Genomic DNA, 18,586 nt, shown 5'->3' on the forward strand with positions numbered 1-18,586 from the left:
GGTTTGTTTGTTTTATGGACGGGAAAAGGAATGCATATGAAGGAAAGTGGCCTGACCGTTACCATAAAGAAACAGGACCCCGCTGTTCTGATTCGCAGCTCCCTCTGCACCAACATCCAAATGACATTCCATCTTTTATGTTCTATTGTTTAGCAAACTCAACCCTCCAAGGATGTGGAAACTTTGATGCTCTTGGAAATTGCTTCTATATTTGTCTAATGCCAACTTCTGTGCTTGGAGAAGTTTGAAGTTCAACCCAAAAACACAGGGCTTGGCACGGTCCGGAGCTCATTACAACTTCTCATTAGCTGTTTCTCATTGCCGAGCGTGACTCGGAGTCTCCAGTCCTCACAGAGGGCTCCTGACAGATGTGGACTGAGCCAGAGTGAAGGCTGCGCTCAGCACAGGAAGCAACCGAAGCCTCTTGCAGGAGGAAAGTGCAAGCTGACACAACAATCTTGAAATGCCATCTCTGTGTCAGCGTAACAGGTACTGCCGCTCAAGGCGTACACGTCACACACCTGTCCCCGGCGTTGCCTTGCTCTTCAGCATTTGTTAATATATTTCTTCTGATAACTCTATGTGGCAGGCATGAGTATTATTCTTATTGGAAAATGGGAAACTGAGTGACAGAGGTGTCAAGTGCTTGCTTTGCTGGTTGGGAACAGGAGCTGTGTTACATCAACTGAGCCAGGATCCCAGTTTCGGGAACCATGAGGAATGTCCCTGGATTCAAAATGACTTCATGGAGCCAAATAAAGTATGGAGACACGTTCTTGAAAGTGTCCCAGGGACAGTTTCTTAGTATGCTGCTTTTCTCAAACGTACCACAGCAACACTGGACATGGACGATGGGAAAGTCTGAGTATTGAGTTCTCTATATAATCTTAATCCTTTCTCTGTAAATCCAAAATGAACACAAAGTTGACTTTGGGGAAAAAAAAAAAAGCTGCATGTGGGCACTTCTCAGAGGGAGCTTTGCCCCAAGACAAGAGGACACACCTTGGGACTCAATGGTCCCTCTTGTACACTGGAGGACATGAAGATTATTTGCAAGCATAATCACCTTGTTCTTTCGCTTTTGTTCAAATTCGGAAGGCTGTTTCAGAGTATTCCTGGGCTCCTTACGACACCACGTTTCACACGCAAGGGAGGCAACGGTAAAGTCTCCGTCGCTGCCGGCCGAGCTTTGGAGAACTGTGCTAGTGTTTTACAGGCAAATTGGAAACTATTTCCTGGAACGCCTCGCAGCATGCCTTTTGATATGTGGATTATGTTTCTTACAATTCTGAAGAAATCTTGGCTTACCCCCACCTTCTGTGCATTTTTGATGCTGAGCTGTTTCCGGTTTTCCCACACTCCTGCCTGTCACAGAGCAAAAAAAAAAAAAAAAAAAAAAACCCACAAAAATGCAGCAGAGAGAAGTTAGCCCAAAGAGCAGGAGACTGAAGAGCACTCCGGCCTATTCAGGGCAGCGAGCAGCATCTTCAGACAGCCTGGTCCACTGCTGGGCCCACCCCGCCACACTGGCCAATGAAGGCCATCTTGGGGTATGCCCAGTGCTTGCAGAATCTACACCCAGCAAGCACATGGGCAAATACAACCTTCACCTTCTACTCACCCATTCTCCCAATGAATTGTGGGTTCTTCCCACCTGTGAGGGATGGGGTAGGGGTGGAGTGGGAGGTTCTCAGCATAAGTATGCAGGGACTATTGGGTTCTGAAGTGAGCCGCGCCTACCCTAGGCATGTTACCTGTAACAGCGTTCCCCTGTGAAGGGCATTCTCCTTGTCATGTTTCTACAAATGAGGACACTGAGGCCGAGCAATGGAGCCTTCTGCATCTCCCTGAAGGTGGGAACGGGCAGGCAACACGGGCTGTATGGCTCCAGAGAATGCACCCACAGGGACCTGTGTCCGCTCGGCTAGGGTGAGGGTGCCACAGTTTTCTTTCTGTTCTGCTGCTGGCGTTCACCCTGAACTACAGCCTTCCTAAGCACCCCGGGGAGCTTAGCAGTTAGCACCATGACAGCTCCTGCGAGCATGGCGCTCGGTACTCAGCAGGCACTGAATAAATATTTGTCGCATACATGAATAATGGCAGCAGCACAATTACAACAGCACCAAGGACTGTTCTCAATCCAAAGACAGGGAACAGTAACTATTTTTTTGTGTTTTGGGATTCATTCTTAGCACTGATCTTGATCTTGTGAAGAACACATGAACAAGGAGCGATAGTATCAAGAAGACACACATGTGCGCATGGACATACACACGTGTACACACACACACACACTCTCTCTCTCTCTCTCTCTCTCTCTCTCTCTCTCTCTCTCTCGTAGGAGTCTACATAACAGGGAATGCCTGGCTCATTCAGACATCTCTAAAAAGTTCCCCAGTTTCAAGATGTTGAAGGTCTGCTAGAGTGAAGACTTTGTAACAGTTTATGTCTAGGTTACAGCTAAAAAATAAGCAAAAAAAAAAGAGTAACCGTTTCTTACCAAAGAAATTTGACTCAGATACCCAAATGAAATAAAATCTGCAAACGAGAAAGAAACCTGTAACCCTGTATTTATAAGCAGTACAATCCACAATAGTGAAGACATGGAAACAACTCAGATGCCCGTCATAAGAGGAATGGATTAAAAAAAAAAACAACCTGTGATATATACCTACTCTGTGGTATATTACACTACTACAAGAAAGAATAAAATCCTACCATGGTCCCAACTGGAGTCAATTATGCTTAGTGAAATAAGTCAGTCCAAAAAGGATAAATATCATACGTTCTCCATGCAAAGTACAAAGTAAATAGATATACAGGTAAACGTGTATAAACATATATTCTTATAGATGAACTGTATAATGGATAGTAGCACAGCAGGAAGCAGAGATAACTGCGGCATGCATCTCGATTCCCAGTGAACCACTTCAATGTACCTTAACAGCGTGATATGATTCTCTACCTTTGCCTAGACCTACAATGCCATGGTACACTTAGACAGCAGAACATTATGCCTCGTAACTGTTATTAGGGGACTATACCACTGTCATAATTCAGGGGGAAATGGCAGAAGAGGAAAACAGGGAGGGAGGAAAGGGAGGGAGAGGGGGATAGGGGAAGCCCTATACCTACAAATCTGTATCATGGAAAACTATAATCAAAATACATACACACAAACATAAATTTGATTCAGGCACGGAAAAGTCCCATTATCATTATCACTATTATTATTATTAGGGTAAGACAGACTATAAAAAGTGGTAGGAACCCTGCTGCTCTAGAGCTTGCTGACTAGTGTCAGTGAATTCAACCTTCCCAGATGAGCTTGCAATCCCGCGACTTCCCGTGGAAATGCCTAAAAGCCAATGTATGAGGGAGGAAGGCATCGAACCGTATGTGAAAAGGTGAAGATTTCTCTAGAATGATCATGAGCAGCTATACCAAGAAGGACATTTTCATTTTCTTCTCCAAGGCCACAGTTGGGACTGTCTCCTGGCATGTCTGTCCGGGGCTCCTGCCCTAGGAGTGCTGGTTGGCTATCACCTGCCGCTCCTATGGGCCGGATCCCTGTCACCAGAAGGTTGCCATAGCTCCCCACAATTCTCATTTGCAACCAGGTCCAAGAACCAGAGTTAGCCTGTATGCTCCCTCCTCCCCATTAGATGTTTGTATTTTCAACAACTTTAGTGCAAGCTGTCCTGAGGGCTCCATGAATAAAAGGAGCTTAGCATTGAAAAAAACACAGATGAGATTAAACAGATTGGAGAAAACTTACTTGGAAGCCCTCTGTGATGTGGCCTTTCTGAGTACTTGCTTATGACTGGACGGAGGCTTGGGGACCAGGGAGGCAGAGGAACTGGGAGGTGGCACCACTTTTTGTGGCAGCGTGGTTGGCTTCGGGCCACCGGCTGTGGCACTTGCTATTCTGCAGCCTGTACCATTATTCATGGTCCACAGATTGGAGTTAGACAGTGCCTGGCTACCAAAGATTGCCTGTAAGAAAAAGAGAACAAAATGACCCATGGAGATGTCCTTCATTACCCACCTGCTAGTCTCCTGACTGGTTTGTTACCTTGGAGGCAGGCAGAAGGAGAGGGGAAAACATAGCCCTAAAGCAGTTCTGTGGGAAAGACTCTTCAAATACTGCCAGTGCTGGTGGAGATTCACAGAAGGGTAACATCTTGAGGCTGAGATGGTCTTGATTATGTGCGGGTCCGAGTCAGGGCATGGGGTTGGGGTGTGGGCACAACATGGTGGGCCACATAGGAAAACCAGAAACACATTTGCGCTTTTTCCGTCTCAGTTGCCTTTGTTGTTAAATCCAACACATTTTTTTTTTTTTTTTTTTTTTTTTTTAAAGATTTATTTTTATTATTTTTTCATTGGAAAGGCGGATATACAGAGAGGAGAGACAGAGAGGAAGATCTTCCGTCCGATGATTCACTCCCCAAGTGAGCGCAACGGCCGATACTATGCCGATCCGAAGCCAGGAGCCTCTTCTGGGTCTCCCACGCGGGTGCAGGTTCCCAAAGCTTTGGGCTGTCCTCGACTGCTTTCCCAGGCCACAGGCAGGGAGCTGGAAGGGAAGTGGGGCTGCCGGGATTAGAACCGGCGCCCATATGGGATCCCGGGCGTGCAAGGGGAGGACCTTTAACCACTTGCGCCACCGCGCCGGGCCCAATCCAACACATTTTTAATAAATGTTCCCATTGAGTGTCAGGGACTAGAAATTGCACATGGAGCAAGACGGACTTGACGCTTGACTCGAGTCTAGCCCATCCCAGGCCCCTGAACACTTCTAGAAGGTTTGCATGCCTGGGAAAAGGGAAGAAGCTAGTGTGGCAAAGGCCTCATGAGTGAGAGTGTCCAGGAGTTAGCTTTGAGAGCTATTTTGAGAATCCTAACATAGTCATATCTTGTTGACCTAATGATTAACCTGTTTTTCATCTTCATTTTCAAAGCAGAAATGCTACACAATTGTAATTTATGTGAGTATAAGATCCACACAAGGATACTACTGTCCAGAAGCTAAGCCTGCAAATGGACAAAGAACCACAAATGACCTTTGAAAGATCACAGACACTACGATGTAAGCACACATTTCCTTCCAACAGATTACTAAAGATTTTTATAACTTTATTTGCTTCACTAGAAATCATTCTATCACAAATGTTGGACTAAAACTGTTGCTCCAATACAGGATGCTGGTGTCATGGGTGTTGGATTAACCCACTATGAAACAATTACATCTCTATAAAAGAAGACGGGTAAATGTATATTTACACACAGATGTAAGCTTGCAATAGGATAATCTGAATCTTAAATAGTGCCTGGTGGGCTATATGTATCCAATTCACAAAATGTAAACCAGGCCTTGTGCAGACTCAACCTGCTAGAGGCAAACTACATGGGAGGACCTTAGGCACTGATGTTTTATATAAGATAAGACTTAACTTTAGCCAGGGAACTTAGGAGACAGCCACTTGTCTGGATACAATTAGGTCATCCCTTCTCCCTAATAATACCACTGGAATTTTGGTAACAATGCAGGCCCAGCTAACAAGCTATTTTTCCTAGTTTCTCTTGTCTCTAGGTAGGGCCACATGACATGGATCTGGCCAACGAGACGTTAAAAGCAGTTTCTATGTTTTTTTTTTGGGGGGGGGGTGGGAGCCCCTCAATGTGGCAGGCTGGTTGGTATGCCCTTTCTGTCCTGATTTTTCTTCTCCCACCCAGAGAATGGAAGTCTAGCTAGAGGCTGACAAGGAATACTAAGACATTATATGCTAAGAACTACAGGGTATGCAGACAGCAGGGGCATGCGTTTCTGATGGCACCAGGGAAGGCTCCTTCTGGAAGAGCCTGGCTCCAGATCTCTGACTATACAGAAAAAAGTTCCAGGATGCTGAGGCTGCTAGGGCAAGAGAGAGAGAGTTCTATTACTTGCAGTCAAATCGCATCCTAACTGATGGGAGAAATCATCCTCCATCTAGTCAAAGCTTGATGAAGCCATACGATGAGAGACACACTGCCAGTCAGAAGGCTTTCCAAACGCAGCAAAAATCTCACAGGTTGTGCCTTGTGGTTTGGCAATCATGCTCTAAGACTGGACAATGAAATGGTTACAATTGTACATCATCTGAAACTAAAAAGTCAGTAATGGAAACTTGTCACCCCAGTGACTGATCAAAGCCAAGGCCGAGTGGGATGGGATGAAAGCAAACCAAATCTGATAAGGTGAACCCCATCAAAACATTCAAGCCATGTTAAAAGTGGATGTGTTTCGACTACTGGCAGAAATCAGCCTCTTCAATTCCCCATGGCCTGTCTTGGCCTGAATCCTACAACTCCACCAACTCCAGATCATGTGAGCGGCTATGTCCTGACAGTCATTCATAAGTTGGACAGAAGGATGATACCAAGTTTTCTTTATATAGCTTCAAAGAATGTGAGGCTTGGATAGTCGCTATTAGCAACTCAGGGACGGCGGCACTGCAAGGTCATCAGCTGGTGTCCTGGCAGTCAGAGCTCTGGATCGCACTGGCCTTTCTCCCTCAGACCTGGTCAACACACACACGTGTTTACCTCTCTGCCGGGTGTGGGAAAACGGGCTACAGCAAGGGGGCTCAGAGAAAACCATGGTTAGAGGAGTAGCTTGGCCCCAGGCACAAAAAAAAAAAAAAAAAAAAAGACTGGGGAGGCCTGCCATTTCCCACAACAGAAGGGGACTTGTGGGTGGGAAGGAGGGATTTGTGATAGACAGAACACAGACTGCAACTTGGAAGTTACAGCAAGCAAGATCTGGGCTCTCTTACTTGAAAGATAATACTGTTCAGAGATTAAATTCTGGGTGTTTTTTTTTTTTTTTTTTAATTCCTTCCAGAAACACACACCCTTTTCAGCTTTCGGTTGGGGCTGCCTGGTGAGGAAGCGGAGCCGGATGGCTCTCTGCAGGGAAACTGCTCTGTAAATCTACGTTTTGAGGATTAATGGAGCGAAGGTGGGCAGAGGCTAATCTCTAGCTGAGAATGTTAAGGTCTGGTTCTGCCTTTCGTACTCTGGTTTCTCAGCATTATCCTCCCCACATCAGAGTCTGTCCTCACTCACCACTCACTTGGCCATGGTTAGGCCAGGAGCTTTTCAAGGCAACAAACACATGAGGGCTTCTGTGCAACCCCATGATGCTTTAAACCACCTCAAGGCCAAGGTGAAGATGATGGTAACTTTCTATTTGGACAAAAGAAAGTTTCCAAAAGGCCTCTGTTTCACACAGTGTGGAGTACTTGGCTGCTTTCCATTCACAATGTTTGTCAGCTGGACAAGACTGAGGGCTAAGCAAGAGAAACGGTGCAGCCTCCAGCCGTGCTAACACAGCACTAGGCAGGACTATGCCTCACAGGGATGGGCGAGGAACCCGGCAGTTCTACTGTTACCATCCAGAGAGACCCACCTCACACCCGAGGCAGGATGTGGGGCGTCGCTGGTACAACCTCTAGTGAGCATGCAAGATGGCTCTTACTATTCCCAGCAACTTAACTCTCAAGGTTGTGAATACAGGCGCATACCTGGACAGAATGCTTTTGGAACTACTATTCACTAACCAACTGGAACCAATGTGCGTCAGGCAGGCCCCTAAATCAAATAAGAGAGCAACTGAGAAGAAATGAAAATAATTAATACCAGATATTCAAATTCATTTGTAAGTTTCAGGCTCCTTGGCCTAATCAAATTGAAGATGCCATCGGTAGTCTCTGAGCTTGCTAACAAACTTGACTTGGTCTTGGGCTGGGTGTGTTTTATGTCAAAGAAGCCTTGTCAGGCAGCTGCCTAAGGCCAGGGCTATCATCCGCCATAATAAAGCCCAGTTGCAACCAACCAGCCCCAAGACATCATCCCTTCATGAGTGGCCCCACCCTCCATTTTATGACAGAAGCGATGGTAGCAGCAGATACTTAGATGGGAAATTTTGGCTCGTATCATGGGAGGTTCTGTTTTGCTTCCCATCTCCTTTGTGAAACTTTGTATACCCAGCAATATTTGAACCCTGACTGCATAGGCACTCAAAGGGTTGGCCAAATCAAAAGCCTTGGCCATCCTCGACTGCTTTCCCAGGCTATAAGCAGGGAGCTGGATGGGAAGTGGGGCCGCTGGGATACGAACCGGCACCCGTATGAGATCCCAGCACGTTCAAGGCAAGGAGTTTAGTCACTACGCTACTGTGTTGAGCCCTAGAGCACTGCTTTTAATGGCTATACATTTCCTTTTTTTTTTTTTAAGAGAATTAAATCAGTTATTGATTATACATGCCAATGGATGATACACAGCTTTGTTTCCATCTCTTGTTTTATCTGGTACCATTATTCAATTTAGATATATTGCAAAGGATGTGCCAACAATCTTTCTTTTTAAAGATTTATTTATTTTTGTTGGAAAGACAGATATACAGAGAGGAGGAGAGACAGAGAGGAAGATCTTCTGTCCAACGATTCACCTCTCAAGCAGCCGCAACGGCTGGAGCTTGAAACCTCTTCGGAAGCCAGGAGCCTCTTCTGGGTTTCCTCTTCTGCAGTTGCAGGGTCCCAAGGCTTTGGGCCATCCTCAACTACTCTCTCAGGCCACAAGCAGAGAGCTGGATGGGAAATGGAGCTGCCGAGATTAGAACTGGTGCCCATATAGGATCCTGGGTGTGCAAGGCAAGGACTTTAACTATCACGCTGGGCCCAAAATCTGCCTTTCTAATAAAAATAAATAGATCTTCAAAAATTCCCTTGAAGTAGAACTGCTACATACAAGTCTGTTTTTGTCTTAAAATTTCTTCTAAAATATTTATTTGAATGTCAGTGTAAGAGAGAGACACATTGAAACATCTTTCATGTGCATGAACTTCAGGATTGTGTGCTGAGTGTCTCAAGCCAAACACAAGAAGATAAATCCTACCTGAGCCCACTCATGAAGGGAAAACAAAACTGAAGATAAGATTGCATTATTAAAAATTTTTTTTTTTCTTTGAGGGCTGGCGTTGTGGCATAGCCTGCTAATCCCACATCCCATTATGGTGCTGGTCCCGGTAGCTCCACTTCCAGTTCAGCTCCCTGCTAATGGTCCCAGAAGACAGCAGATGGCTATGTCCTTGAGCCTCTGCACCCACAGGGGAGACCGGGGCAAGCTCCTTACTCCTGGGCTCGGACCAGTCTAGTTCTGGCCATTGCAGCCATTTGGGAAGTGACCCAGTGGGTGGAGGATCTAAATCTCTTCCTCCGTGTTTCTTCTTCTTTTGCTGTACCTCTGCTTTCCAAATATAAATAAAACAAATCTTAACAAAAGTTTTTGAAATCTACACATTGTTTTTCAAGAACATGCATTTCTGTAAACTTCTTGAAGACCTCTTGTATGCAATTTGTAGACACAGGAAGTGAACTTTTAGACACAGGAAGTGAGGGGTCACTGCCTGAGGCGGGAGGGAGGGAAAGCTGGCAGTCACTGCTGAGTGAGGGCAGAGGCATGGGGGTGTGCTATGATGTCCTAGGACCTGCTGTACGCATGTGTGCAAAGGTTTGCAATGCTGCAGGGTACACCTAGGCCCTGCTAAGACAGAACATGTATGTTACATGTCTTTTTACTGTACCAAAAACAAGGCAAGATATAGCATGAGCAACCAAGTTTTACCACGGTCAGCACTGCTTAAAGTACTTTATGTATTATCTCATTTTACCCACCCGTTTGAGGAGAGGTGGAGTCCCCTTATCATCTCTTTTTGCAGAAAAGGAAACCAAGCCACAGACATGTCAAGTCATTTGTCAACAGTTACACAGCTACCGAGCAGCAGGCTGGGATTTGCACTGACACAGTGTGATTTAAGAGTCCCAGTGTATTACGCTTCCTTTTTTATTTATATTACATTGACTCCCCCTTTCAAGTGAATGTGTCTAAAACAAATTTATTTAAATCTAATCTCCTGTCCAAAGCAAATCTAAAGCAAACCCAGCACTGTGTCCAACCTTCATCAGATGTGTTAAAGAGAAAAAAAAAAAAAAGATGGAGAGTTCATTTGTTATACTCCAGGATTCTCATGAGAATCCTAGAGAAAGGCGAAAAAAAAAAAAAAAGGCTGCCTAAAAGCAAAGCTTCAGGACTTATTTTAAATGCTAAATTGTGCAAGTGTTTGTATGTGCATGTATACAAACAATCTCAAAAGATGATCCACGACCCAGCACGGGGAGTGCAACTGATTACTGGAAGAGGATACACAGCCTCAATTTCATCTGCAGTGAATTATGTGCCCACTAGGGTCCCCGCTAGCCTACTTACCTATCTGCTGTCTCTTGATTAATAAAATGTAACATACTTGGGGAGAGTTACTAAGTCCCCTTGCAACTCAGATGCCAGTTCTTGCATTCCTTACTCGTGTGACCCTGAGGAAGTCACACAAATGATGCTCTGTTTTCTCACCTGTGAAGCAGGTGGGGCGGGAGGACAGGAGGGCACTTGAAAGCATTCAGTGGGTGGTACAAATGAAGCGCCTAGTGTGGTGCTCGATGCATGGCAACATCACACCTGAGCACTGTAAACCCGCACACGTACACCATCATCTCCGTACCAGAGAAAGGGAAAATGAGGTTCCTGGGAGTTGGAACACCCTGGCCCAGGTCACGGATGAGCCAGGGCCAGGATTTCAAGTGGGGATTATCTGACTGCAAAAGGCTACCTAGAGGAATAGAGGAACAGTGCTTGCTCCCCCAAACTACTGAATGCTGTTAGAAATGTATTATTTCAGGAATTTTCAATGCACTTTATTAGCTAAGAGGAAGAGTTTGCTTTGGCAAAAATCTACCACATCACATGCTCCTAGGAAACTGCTGCATGAGCTCCTGAGAAAGGTCAGCAGGGAAAGCAAGACAGTACAAAACAACCTGCTAGCAGAACAAACAAAAACTAACAAACAAGCACCAGGTTATGACCTGCAAGCCCACATGCTGGACAACCTGACCAGCCACAGTTCCTCCGCAGGGTGAGCCCGATCCGCCCAGAGACGCCTCCCGTGAGGACACACTGCCTGCCTGCTCTTTGGGCCATGCTGGGGCGCTGCTGTGTTATTGCTGGCTGCTTGGAGACAGATCTGCTGCCTGCTGAATTGTTCTTTCTTGCTCTCAACCTCAACTCCTGGAGTCCCAAAACACAGCAACTGAAGGCACGGGGAGATTGTTCATTCCTGTAGTGGGGCAGACATGCTCCTAGACACATACCATGGAGTCTCAGAGCCGTTCCACACCTGAGGGTTTTGCATGTAAACACATGCCATTAGCTGGAAGCTGGTGACACGTAGCACTTGTGACATGGCCAGATAGTCTAAGACACCTTTGATGCTAACTCCTGGATGGCCCTGGTCCTGTTTGTGGCAGGTCCGTTAGTTTCTGTTAGCTTGACAGAATTGAGGTGGGAAGGGAAGATGTTGAAGGATAGGAGAATGGAATCAGTGAAGAACTGAGATGTATTTAGAACCTTTCCTCTTCCCCATTATTATTGAAACTCCAGCCATTCTCCGCTGGTCACTAAATTGTACTTAAAATTTCTGCCTTTGGGGCTCTCTCTTGGTTTGGATGAGGCAGAGAAAAGAGTGGGAGGGAGGGAAGGAAGGGGGGAGAGGGTTGGGAGCAGAAGTCTAACAAAGGATCACTTTAACAGAAACCACTGAGTAATCGCTCCAGCCTGTGCCAAGAATAATAGCAGCTCCATGTTAGCAATTAGAATCAGGTCAGTTGGGCCTCGTGGCCAGTGCAACCCTCCTTGCAGACCCCAGCATGCAGAGCTACTCCTGCTGATGTCACCAGCAGTCACTGCTGCCTAAGGAAGTCCCCCAACTCAGCTGGAAGAAGAGATCTTGTTTGTCTTCTCCCCCGGGGACAGAGAGCCAGGGCCAAGGGGAAGTGGGAAGCGGGGTGGGGGGCAAGGAGGGACACCAGAGGGAAGACACATAGTGGAATGTATCTGTCTTCACCAGACTGATTTCACTGCCCTCAGCTAGCCAGCCTGGAACCAGCCCTCTTCCAATCAGTTACTGCGTGTGGAACACCTGGCATGGTGCTGGGAACACAGGAAGTTTGTGGCGAGTTATTACAAGAAGGGAGGAATCCGTCCTGCACAGGGTTTATCTCTGCTCACCCTGAGACTTGAATCCTGGGAGTGGTGATTACTGAGCAGAATGTACCCTGATAAGGAGGAGGAGCAAGGAGGTATTCTGATAACTTATTTATGAGCAGGCTGTGGCAGATGGGGTGAAAAGGATGGCAACAAAGTTCCTATAAAAAAAATTACTGCCTGGAATTTTATAAGGGCAAATACTCCGTTTTTAACACATCCTACCTCCCTCCCAAAGGGTAGGAAATAAATAGCTATGAGGAGAAACTCTGGATCCCTTTTTCTCTAGGCTGACAGTCTCAAAGTATCTCAAAGGTCTCAGTAGAGTGTAGTTAGCACTCCATAAGCCAGACCTATAGAAACCCAATAGGTGAAGGGAGCAAGTGATGTTTTCCCAGATCCTTTCAAATGGCTTTCCTGCTCTTGACACTGGAACCTACAGGCTAAGTCAAGACCACTGCCTCTTTTGGCAAATAACACCAACCTGGGGACAGGGCATGCATACGCTTCCACGTTGGGAATGGCTGTATTCTTTTCACCACAGCAAAGCAGACAATCACCAACAGAAACCATACGGCTTGCAAAGATGAAGATGTTGACTATTTGGTTAAGTACAGAGAAGTTTGCTGAGCTCTGCTCTGACTTAAAATAATGTTTTCTAAACTGCTGCTCTGTCCCATCCATGTGTGTAAGCTCGAGTTTCAATTTCATCACTTAAGGCTTCATTGATAGAGTGAGGCACTCTTTCGACAAATGGATCACCTTGCACCACTCTCCTGGATCTCCTCCCTGGAAAACCTCTGCCAGTGGCTCTAGGTGACTTTGCTCTCTGGCTGTCAGGTGACAGGGCCAGCGCTTGACAGTCGCAATAGATTCATGACTCTAACTCTAGACAGAGATGAACTCTAGCGAAGCATGAGAGCCTGCAGGTGCCCCTTTCCAAATAAATGCACATTCTGAATCAAGAGTTTGACCTCCTGAAATCAACACTGTCAGTAAGCTGGGCATATTGGTGCCCTGACGGCAGGGAGGGTGGGGGGAGTGCGGCTCTCACACACGTGATGAGAGAAAGGCTGCATGAGTTTTCCCCATTTATTAAGACACAAATATGGGGAAGACACCATTCATAAAAAATAAACAATGCTATATTATCTAAGTGTGCAGCCCCCTGTAGCATCCTGTCCTTCAAATTGGCCCTTCTTCTGGATGAATGAGAAGTAAATCAGACTTCAGTTCTGCTTGCTGCTCTCAAACAGGCAGATTACTGCTTTTACCTGCATGGGCAGAATCTAAGGCACAGGAGTCCAACTCTATGTAAAGGGTTAATCCAAGGACACAAGACAGCAATGTTGAGAATGCAAAACATGCTTCCATCCACAATTCGGTGATAATTATAATGACCAGGTCTTGCACAGACAGCTGGGCTAAAAGCAAAGGCTTAACATCTAGCAGAGCTACGCTTCGGCCATGGAGTGATTCTAAATGCCCTCTGAAAATAGGTACTCGGAGTTACTAAGCAGTCTTCAAGTTAAAATGCTTAATATTCTCATCTGCTATTCTATTAGCAAACTTTCCAAATGAACAACGTTTTCATTTCTTCGGCTCTCCCCTACAGTTCCAAGAATCTTGCCTAGGTTTTTACTTGGGTTTAAAAGAACAGGAGGAAGGAGGAAAACGATGCTCTATACATACATAAAATCATGATGGATGATTTTCTGTTCTCTCTCCAGGAGACACGAGATAACTCCCTTCTTGGGAGTTCTGCCTCCTTCCTAAGACAGATATTCTGACAGTTTCTAAAAAAAAAATCATATTTTCCATATACTTCATAATTCAGTGAAACTAAACCAGTATAATCCCTCAGTGGAAAAAAAAAAAAGAGTCCACACCAGAACAGCAGTACTCTGAATTTTCAAAAGAATGTGAATTGCTGGAAGCTAATCAAAAGCACAAAAAATACTGAAGCAGTTTCTAAAAGTGAAAATCAGTAAAACTACCTCTAATTCCCTCAAACTTCAAAACTCTGCAAACACCTACCTTCATTTTTAAAAAAATTCATCCACCGCTTCAACGAAGGATGGCTGAAAGGAACAACTGTCTCGCTTTCTTAGAGTCACTGCTTACACTCACCGAGGGGGAGAAAGGCTTTCCATGAATGATATCCCTGTCAGCCACCATCTAGTTAGGCTGTCATTCGCAAGGACTCTAAGTGACTGGGAAGTTAGAAGTTTAAAAGGTTTCTAGAATTTTACATGGATTACAAAAAGACCTCCGATATGCACTTGCATCAGTAATTATAAAGACATAAATTAGGCTTCGTGTGTCTAGCATTCCGAAGACTGTCCAGAAGAGAGAACTTGCACATCGCAGAGGACAGTGTGGTGAGCTCAATGAGATGTTATACTCTACGTTGTCCATATTAAAAAGCTCAGAATTTTTTTCCAGTTACCAAAAGTTTAAAGAAGCCTGTACTCACAATTTCTCAACTACGATGCTGAGGAGAAAAGATAGAGTACACTATAAGATAAAGTTGACAAGCAATAAGCTATATCGAATAAAACAAAATAACTGTATTTCATGGTTGCTGAAGAGATGAGACAAGATTGAGAGCGCAATGAAATTGTTTTATGTGGCAGGGGGCGGGGGGTCAACAGCCCTCTGGAGAATGCAGCCTTGTCTTTGAGTGAATATTGATTTGGTAGAAACTGATACATACTCTATACTACATTTCTCTAAAAGAAGGGGTCAGTGACCAGAGAACAAGGTGACTGAAGTACTTCCTTGGGAAACCAAGTATCAGAGAAGCTTCTCCTTAGTCCTGATGCAGCCCAGAGTTCCTACTGTGGGACAGAGTGCCGAGTCTAATGGTGATCTGGAATGACGTGGAAGGACCAGGCAAGGTGCCGTGCTTGGTGGCCTGACTTTTTGCTGACAGCCTCTTTCTCTGTGATTGAGGCCATGTTGACATACTGATGCTACAAACTTAGAAAGCCCCCTCCCACTAACACTGTATCCAGTGGACAGGGGATCAACACCTCCCGTGCCTAAAGGCCACAACAGCATAGGTTTGTGTGGGTAAGGTCCCCAGCACAGCCCCCCTCTTTAAAGTAGTGCCCAGCATGTGACAGACACTCAATAAGCACCTGTTGAACGAACATGTATGGACTAACAACCTAACTCACAACCATCTTCTACAAGGGAAACTTGCAAGCTGAACTTGAAAACTAACAGATGACTGGCTGATATGGACTTCCTTGTAGGCAAGTCTACGGAGGCAAGGAACAGTGCATTTGGAGATAGTGTATCTGGGCACTGGATCCCCTGGGAAATTACTGACCTGAGACCATTCCACAGAATGGATAGTCTGCAATAGAGATTTTTGCAGAAAAATATTCACATGAAAGAATCAGGTAAAATACTACACCCTGTTCTATCAAAGTCAATGTTACGGCTTCAGTGCAGTTTCCTTGGAGAGTCCACAGTAGTACTTCCTGTGGACTGAAGTTCTTGGTACATCAGAAAAGCCTTATTTTGAATTACCTGGTGCCGGGCTCGACTCTGGTCCAGAAGCTGCCGGGACTGAAGTTTTTGCTGTTCAAGCTGCTGCAGGGCGAAATGAAGTTGGTAACTGCCGGCCGTGGGGTGATACTTGTGTTGGGGGACCACTCCTGTCGCCTTGCTATATGCATTGTTCTCCAGCTCCCCCTCCCATGCAAAGCCACCTGTTTGGAGGCTCCTGAGGAAGAAAGAAAGTAGATTTCTTAATCTGTGGGACCCATCTGAAGCAGAGGAAAGAAATGTCACAGGCCATTTTCCTTGAGAACTAAACACCATTTGGAATTGCAAAGTTGTTTGTGTGTGGTCAATGGACTGTCTCACTTAACCACCCTCTCCAGTTGTTCCCAGAGCTCATAAGCCTGGTGCATGGTCAGGGGACAGCAGGTACTCGCTGAGCATTCAAGAATCAAAATATCTTGTTCATTCCGGGGTGATTACCACAGGACCTAGAAGAGGTAGGAACTAAGTCATAATCACCTTCTCTAACGTCATCTTCAAAAGTAAAGAGGTGCATTTTGCAGGATTCTTAAGTCTTTACTCACTTACCCATTAATGAAATACCCGAATCTTTTTAGAAGCTATTAGAGTTATTTTCCTATTGTGGGATAACATACGTGGTGGTGACAAAGAGTACTGGTTTTGTTTTTCCAAATTTATCCCAGCATGATCCCCATCTAGGCCAACAATCAACACACACACAAGACAAAGGGCTAATGGTCTTTTTGACTAATAGGTATGCAGGCTACAGTGCTGGTTAAATTCCTTGACTACCTATCTTGCTCAGATTCTTAAGTTCTAGATGTGCTGGTCATGCCTGTGTACATCCAGGCAGACATTTTTGCTCTTACAGGCTCCTGCTTTTCCTCTCTGACCATTTCTTCCAGACAGAAAAGGCCCCATTTACACAGTTCATATCCTAAGCAAAAGCAAAACACCAGAAAATAACAAGTGTTGACAACCCTTGTGCACTGTGGTAGGACTGTAAAATGGTGCAATCACCATGGATAAATGCTTGGTGGTGCTTCAAAAAGTTAAACTTAGAGTTATCCTATGATCTAGCAATTATGCTTACTGACACAGGAGAATACCTACAGGAACAGAAATTAAAACAATACTTTACCTAAGTTCACAGTAATGATACTTATAATAGTCAAAAGATGAAAACAAGCTAAGTGTCCATCGGCTGGTAGAGAGAGGGGCAAAATGTGCTATCTGCATGCAGTAGAATAATATTTGACCTTAAGAAGCAAGGGAATTCCAACTCGTGCTACAACAAGGATGAGCCTTGAAGACACTATGCCAAGTAAAATAAGTCGGTCATCAAAGGTCAAGTATTGTAAGATTCCATTGATATGAGATACCAAGAAGATTCAAATGATAGGGACAGAAAGTGGAAGAGTGCTTGCCAAGGGCAAGGGGTTAGGGAGGTATTGGTTAATGAGTACAGGACTTCAGGCATTTGGGGTGGGGAAAGTTCTAGACAGATACGGTAGTGACAGTTGCACAGCAGTGGGAATTTGTGGGATTGCCACAGAATTATACCCTTAACATGATTATAAATGTAGATCTGGTTACATATATTTTGGTACATTCAGCTTGAGAACAGTCTTACTGACAGTTTTTCCAACTCCTGATTACTCCTCACTGGACTTTGTTTATCTACTTTTTGTTTGCCCCACCCCCCTTTGGGGTCTGCAATGCTAAGGGAACTGTGCATGGCAGAAACATTAGGAGGACTCTAGCAGAGCACAACCTCATCTGGAGGAATAAAACTGTGCCTAATTTGACAGTTGAGTTTATAGTGATTTCAATCACCGCATTCTTCTGTCCTTTGGTGTTAGCGATCTTTTCCCCACTCGTGTGAGCTCTGGCAGACCTTCCTCAGTCCTGACCTAGGGGTCTTCTGATTATTTATAGCCCAGTCCAATGACCCCTGGTGCAGCATTGTGGGAGCGAGCCCAGGGAAGGTTTCGTCACATCCAGAGATGCACGCTCCTCTCTGGCCTGGGACTTCCCCTCAGAGCCTGGTAATCCAAGGTCTCTGATTTCCCAACCTCTGACAAATGAAGATTCCCAAATACCTACTTCAGGGCAAGTCTATGAAACGTACACTCTGGTGCAAGGATGAAAGGTTTCCTAGTCACAGGATCTGAGCTCTGGTATGTCATGTCCCTTACTCTCCTCCCCTGGCTGTTGCCCACAGTTCGACTGCATAATTAACTAACACTGCTCAACCTTCATGGGGTACAAAGCTCAGAGCTTATTTATGAGATTTTTTTTTTTAGTACAGTATCTGTGCTTGAGTGATCCCTCTTGAAATGTCTAACTGTACATGCTAATCACAAAGAAAAACAAAATTATGAGATTTTTCCAAGGGCCTCCCCAAGGTATGGAGAATTGCAAGCACCACTGATCAAATGCAAGCAAGCAGCAAAGAACATTGAAAAAAAAAATGCTAACACTATTCAAAAGGGAGAATATTCAGTGGGAGTCAAAAGGATTACATGGTTAGGACAGGAGGGGCCCCAGGAATCTTGTATCTCTTCTCATTAAGGAAGGAACAGAAAAAGCTAACCAAAGATAGCATGCAAGAAACAGACTGAAGGAATGAGTGAGCTGGGGGAGAGGGGAAAAGGAAGGACATGGGAGAAAAGGATTTGGGTTTAGATGAGACAGGAAGTTTAAGGCACAAGGAGGCTGATTCAAGGGGACAGGTGAAAAGCAAAGAACATGTCTTCCGATAGAGATTCCCCTACTAGAGGTACTGCCTTGAATCTACTATTTATGAGAACTGGAGTGGGTATTAGAGGATTTATCTAACTCTGCAGCTCGCACTGAAACTCATCTCACTGGCAGATAGGTTGGTCTTATCTGCTAAGGGCTGTTTTTC

General features: G+C 45.1%; 1 protein-coding gene across 2 annotated transcripts in view; it reads right to left on the reverse strand.

The window, feature by feature from the left end:
• Positions 1–18,586, reverse strand: part of TTLL5 (tubulin tyrosine ligase like 5) — a 213,114-nt gene that overhangs the window by 46,772 nt on the left and 147,756 nt on the right. For both annotated transcript variants that reach the window (XM_040975261.1, XM_040975259.1), the window contains 2 exons: positions 15,679–15,874; positions 3,779–3,996 (listed from right to left, as the gene is read on the reverse strand). In XM_040975261.1, the coding sequence (XP_040831195.1) occupies positions 3,779–3,996; positions 15,679–15,874 (414 nt within the window). The remainder of the gene's footprint in view (positions 1–3,778; positions 3,997–15,678; positions 15,875–18,586) is intronic.

This window comes from Ochotona curzoniae, unplaced genomic scaffold (assembly GCF_017591425.1).
Source record: "Ochotona curzoniae isolate NIBS_2020 unplaced genomic scaffold, NIBS_Ocur_1.0 contig_2688, whole genome shotgun sequence".
Lineage (NCBI taxonomy): Eukaryota > Metazoa > Chordata > Mammalia > Lagomorpha > Ochotonidae > Ochotona > Ochotona curzoniae.